Below are 6,140 nucleotides of genomic sequence, written 5' to 3' on the forward strand. Positions count from 1 at the left end.
GGGTGGGGCATGTGGGCCCTGCAGGAGGGGGTGGTAGTCCCTGCGGGGCCATGTGGCCCTTGTGGGGGGGGGCTGTGGCCCCTGTGGGAGGCAACCTGTGAGCTTTGCTGGGGGCAAGGGACCCACCCTTCCTGAGCATCCCCCCTGCACAATTCCCCCATAATCCATCTACACCTACCCACACAACCCATGGCCTCCCACGTCTCTCCACAGCCACCCACAGCCACCACCAGAATTCCTGCTAGGGAGGTAAGTTGTAGGACCCAGGCAGAGCAGTCTGCTCAGAGCTGGCACCTTGGACCCAGCTGGAGGTGGCTGGCCTCCTGGCCAATTGGGGCCAGGAGCACATGCTTTGACAGTTCAAAGCAGGCCACCACACTGGGAATGGCTTCCGAGCAATAGCTGCCCAGATGGTCAGGCAAGTGGCACACATGGCAGTAGTCCTGCACAAAAGCCAACACTGCAGCCACAGTCCACTGGCAGCTAGTCCAGAGGCGCAGATGCCTCTACTGGCTGTGCAGTCCCCATCCGGGTCTGGCAGGTGCGCAGCAGGTCACAGCCAGGCAGCAGCCCCCACTGCCAGACTGCTGCAGTGGGTAAGGGTGCAGGGAACTCTCGGCTGCTTCAGCAGTCCAGCTGGCACAAGGGATAGTGTCCACAGGTACCAATTGGCTGGGCCCCAGAAGCTCCTGAGAGTGAGTAGCCTGAGCTATTTGACAAACCAGCTTCTTGTACTGATGGGGCCAGGACAGGGCAGCTTTTTACACTGCTGGGGAAAGCACAGGTGTTGGTGCTGGGCTCTAGCTCCCCCGGCTGCAGATTCAGGAGGAGCCAGGCAGGGTTATTTTGCCCCAAGTGGCAGAATTTGTCCCACACCAAAGTACATGTCCTGGCAAGCGCACTGAGACAAAAAGCCCTGACTCAAATTTGCACTGCTTCTGTTTGAGCTACTCCACCACATGTGCTTGCATGTGTGGATGTGCCCATTGTCTCTCTGTAGCCACTTGTTTTAAGTTACCCCATGACCTACCCACGTAACTCGAAGCTTTTGCAGGTTTACTCTCTTCTAAATCAGATAGGCCTCTGTTTATCAAAGAACTCAAACACTCATGTGCTGGTGCTTTGCTGTATTGGAGCCATAATGCACACTACGAGTATTATGATTGGATACTAAATGTAATAACTTTTGGTTCCAGTGGCATTCTTTCTGTGGTATTGGCATAATGCCTCCTAATATAAAGAAATATTATAAGAAATGCCTAAATGTGATATGGCACATGACTAGACCTACAACTGACTATGAAAGGGAGTTCTGTTATGCTCATTGTAATGAGTGCCATATCTACTTAAATTATCTAGTATGCAGCTGTAATTTCTAACAGTCTTTGCCTATGTAAATATATGCCATAAAATGCTAGGAATTATTTTAATCTTAAAATCGTCACAGGTATTTAACAGGAAAAAAAAATACTTTGTAACATTTAACCCTTAAATTAAAAGGATTTTTTATGGTGATTTCCAAAATTTATACAATTGGATGAACTCTACTCTTCTCTCTCCCTAGTTTGTTTGCAAACAAACATATCATAGCAAACACTTATGTTTACACAGCATCTCTTCTAGAGCTTTTCCTAAATGGTGAAAATTCTTATTTATATAAATAGATTATAAATTCTTATCATACTACTGGTAAAAATTCTTATTTATAACATTAAATAAAGGTATTGAGCTTAGCTTTGATTTAGCTTATAATTTTATTTTGCAGATACTGTTCTGGGATTTGTATTATTATTTCTCTGATTTTAATAATTAGGGGGGATTTTCTGTTTTTCAGTTTATTAGTTGTTGTTACTTTATGCAAACTTTAAAAAAATCTCGTTTCAAGATAGTTTATTAAATTAAAAGCTCTATTTTACACCGCAATATAGACTGAAACTTGTTAGTGACTCATTGCTTAGAAATTTGACTTGTATATTCTTTAATTTGTTCAAGTTAAAGGAGGGTTATTGTATTTCATTTCATTTCTTTTCCTTTCATCTAGGGCTGGGAAGAAACTGTGGATGCTGCAATCTCTTACTTATTGAGAACTTGTCTTTCCAAGAGCTCTAAAGAACAGGCCTTGACTCTTACCAGTCAGCTGAGCATGCCAAAAGATACTAGCAGGCTGAAGAAACACATAACTTTGCTCTGTGATAGGTTGGCCAAAGGTGGGTGCCTCTGTTTGAATGCAGACACAAATACTCAGCAGGCTATCATCATGCCAGGTAAGATACTTTCTCAATTCAAAATGTTTACATATATTCAAATTAAGTAATGGATATTTGGTTAAGTTTAGAGTTTGTTTCACAGCAAATGAAGATGGCTAAGAGAGATGCTTTTCCTTTTTCTCCTCAAATTTCAGAATATCACTGAATCAACATGCTTGTTAGAATTTTGGTGCTACATCTTTTATAAAAGTTTGTATTCCTTCTCTGCAATGTAGAATAATAATATGCTCAGTTCATTTTTCTAACCAGTAAAATAGTTTGGAGCAGAGAAGCTCATCTCCTGGTCTGTGGGCCAAATTCAGCCCATGCAGCCATGGCACTCAGCCTGTAGGACTCCCCACAGGTCAGGAAATTTGGCACTGGAGGAGAAGCACCAACAAAAAATACACATCTTCATGTAAGAAAAAAATACTTCTGAAAATATGGAAAGTCCATTATTTTGTCATAAATGTTGTGCTTCATCAAGAAGGTGTATGAGTTATGCAGATTCCAAACTTCCAGATAGTCTTGTAATTGGGATTTACCATATTTACTTGAACCTAAGATGGCCCCCCAATAATTAGATTCTATGTAGGGAAAATTTATAAATTTGTTATAATTTTCTGGTGCCGATCTAATTATTGGAGAGTTGTCTGCTGTGGGTCTGATTCTGGCCCAAACCTGGGCTCAGGGCCAGAGTTAGAGCTGTAGGATCCAGCTGCCCCCCACCCTCCACTTTGCACGTGAATCTAAGACAAAGAGCTTTTTTCACCATGCTGAATGGGGGGAAAAAACCTCATATTAGATTCAAGTAAGTACAGTAACATCTTTCATGGTGCTTGGAAGTAGTGTTAGCTGTAATATCTTGGTTCTTTTTTGAAGTCTGTGTGCACATTCCAATGTATGTGGGCAAGCACCTCAAACATGCTTGGAGGCCTTACACAAGGTGTGTATGCTGGCTCTTCTCATGTTCTGCCCGGAAGCCATAAGGGGCTTGAGTGTTTGAGGTGCATGCCCACACACACAGTGGAATACCTCTGGTGGTTCCTTCTCTAATTCCTATTAGTACCCCCTCCTATCAACATGACCATGGGTTTTATATTCAAGGCGTGCTTACAGAGTTAGGACCTACCACCCAGGATTGCTTTTCTCTGTCTCGGCATCCCAAAGTTTATTTATGCTGACACCCTAAGTAGGGTGGCAGGGGTGAAGGGGTTGGGGGAGTGGGAAGGAGGGCTTGTGTCCTCAGAACTGGAATGTTCTTTAATGGAGGCAGGTGTGGATATTTTACAAGAGTCTGCATCCAGGAAGGTTATCCACTGTGATTCTCAATGAGGCGACGGCAGGTAAATGCTGATTTATGTCTGCTCTGACAATACAGAAATTTGAGAAATGTATCTGGTCTCTTCCAGGCATGGGCGACAGGTGCCTCCTGAGTCAGCTAGTCAGAGACCATGGAGGGTCCCCCCACGGCCGATCGTGCTACTTGCACTTCTGGGTGAGTGCGATCAGCCGTGGGGGCACCGCAGGGATTGCTTCTCCTGGCACCCCAACTCCCCGGCCTGTGCTCTCAGGAGGCACCAGTGCTCTCTCCTGCCCCCCCTGCCTGGGATCACTGGCTGTCAGGGGGTACAGCAGCGCTCTCTCTGGGTGCATGTGAACCCCTGTGTACCCCCTACCCATTGCCACTGCTTCCAGGCAGCCTGGGGGGCTTGTGCCAGGTAGCACCATCTTTTATGCATTCAGTGAAGAGTACAGAGAGACAGAACACATACCCACTGTATTTTTACAAAGTCTGAGCTTGAGTATTTCTGGCAGATGAGTATGCATGTGGGAACTCATCTTAAAACTCCAGATATTCATAATTCCTCTTTTTCTATGCTTCTTTTCCCATATTTAATGTGGAAAGTGTGACCTGCTGTGTAAAAGTCTTCTGAATGGCCTATGCAAGTGCTATACTTAACAGCAACAGGTCTTTGAACCTGGTATCAAGCAACCCTTTGCTAGATATGCTGCTGTGGAGCTGTTTAACTATAATTATCTCAAGTTGATTAGGGAGAAAAGGTTTTCTATTTTTAATTCCTTTCTCTTGGAGAAATTATTTTTGTCAATACCTATACGTAAGAGGACAGATGTGTAGATAATGTGACCTCAGAATAAAGATCAAATCAGGTTTGTGTAGATTTTTGTTGTGTATTTTGTAATGCTTTGTTTTTAACATGCATGAAGAAATTATTCATTTGCAAAACATAGTGTATAAACTGTTTTCCTTTCTGGTTATTTGTGAAAGGGTGAAATAGGTGCTATATAACTTCCTTTCCTTTCTCGGACTGAGCTCATAAAATGAAATACCACAAACTTCACTGATCTCTGTTTTAGAGAGAACATCTTCCTTGCTGGTAAAGCTAATGGGAATTTTTCATCCATTTTTCATGCAATGTCCCATTATGACACAGGTAGACAATTAAACAGCATGCCTCATAAAAATAGCACAAGGAAGAGGTCCATTCCAAGCAAAGCACAAAATATTTGACTTTGGCTGTTAACCATGTATTGAATAAATGTGGATCACAGTTAAAATGCTTAATACATTGAATAGGGAAGAACTTTAAATAAGCAGATGGTTGAATGCAGGTATAGCAATGCCCCATGCAACATAAACACTTCTGGGTATACAGAACATGTAGTTTGGCTAAGATTTTCAAAAAAGGAGCCAGCATGTATCATTCATACTTGGGTTCCAGAAAAGTGATTGTATTTTCAGAATAAAAGTTGTTTCTTTCTTTTTATTCCTTGTCTTTGTTGTTATATTGTGGTAATGCCCAAAATGTGTTGAAAACTCTCCAAAGAATGTCTGCCATAAAAAAGAAAAAAACCTATCTACATTAAATAATATTTCAATGTTAGATGTAGTCAAACAAAGATGAGCCTGATGAAATTTTCTCTTGAGTACTTTAAGGAGCTGTATGAAGCAATCTGTGAATAATTAGTGATTATCTTTAAGAACTCATGGAGAACAGGTGTGGTCACAGGGGACCAAGGAAGGGAAAACTTAGAAACTGTGTATAAAAATCAGGAGAAAAAGAAAGACCTTTGGAAAATGGACCTGTCAGCCTAAGTCTGATACTTTGAAAGATATTGGAACAAACTGTTAAACAATCAATCTCTAAATACTGGGAGGATAATAAAGTGATGAGAAACAGAGAATACAGGTTTATCATGAATAGATTTGCCAAGTTGATCTAAGTTTCTTCTTTGACATATGGTAATGTGATGTATCTTGACTTTAGTAATGTTTTTTGGCATGATCCCACATGACATTGTCGTGAGCAAACTTGGAAAATACAGTCTAAAAGTGGGTGCAAAGCTAGTTGAGAAGCCACATGCAGAGTGTCATCATGCTAAAAGGACATATTAACTAGAGTCCTATTGAACTCTGTTCTGGACCCTGTTTTATTTAGTATTTTTGCTAACGACTTCAATAATGATCTAGTGAATATGCTTTTAAAATTTGGGTATAACACATAACTGCAAGGGGTTTCAGGTGTTTTGAAGGCCACAATTAGAATTAAAAATTCTTGAATTAGATTAAAGACTTATCTATGTGAGGAGTTTAAGGCTGCTTGCAGATGTTAAACCCCCCACAAAAGTAGTTCTTTACTTTAACTCTGTGCACTCCCGCACCACGCCTGGCACATACCCAGAAGAGGCAGTGTGTTAGTTGCACCTGGCTTCCCTGATATCTGTATAGATCAGGTGCATTGGTGAGGGTTTTTGGCACTTTTATCTAATAGCTGATTGAATCAAAAGTTCTAAAATACCCCACTGAAGTGCCAAATCTATAGAGACACTGCAGAGCTGAGTTGAAGTAATGTGCTGCTTCTTTTGGTAAAG

At 41.8% G+C, this 6,140-nt stretch overlaps 1 protein-coding gene across 7 annotated transcripts in view; it reads left to right on the forward strand.

The window, feature by feature from the left end:
- The window catches only part of BBS9 (Bardet-Biedl syndrome 9), a 479,447-nt gene that overhangs the window by 271,100 nt on the left and 202,207 nt on the right, over positions 1–6,140 (forward strand). For all 7 annotated transcript variants that reach the window (XR_002101810.1, XM_019538430.1, XM_019538471.1 and 4 more), the window contains one exon: positions 2,042–2,264. Coding sequence is in view for 6 of the 7 variants with exons in the window: in XM_019538430.1 (XP_019393975.1) it covers positions 2,042–2,264 (223 nt within the window). In the remaining variant the exon portion in view is untranslated. The remainder of the gene's footprint in view (positions 1–2,041; positions 2,265–6,140) is intronic.

This window comes from Crocodylus porosus, unplaced genomic scaffold (assembly GCF_001723895.1).
Source record: "Crocodylus porosus isolate Cpor-Errol unplaced genomic scaffold, CroPor_comp1, whole genome shotgun sequence".
Taxonomy (NCBI): domain Eukaryota; kingdom Metazoa; phylum Chordata; order Crocodylia; family Crocodylidae; genus Crocodylus; species Crocodylus porosus.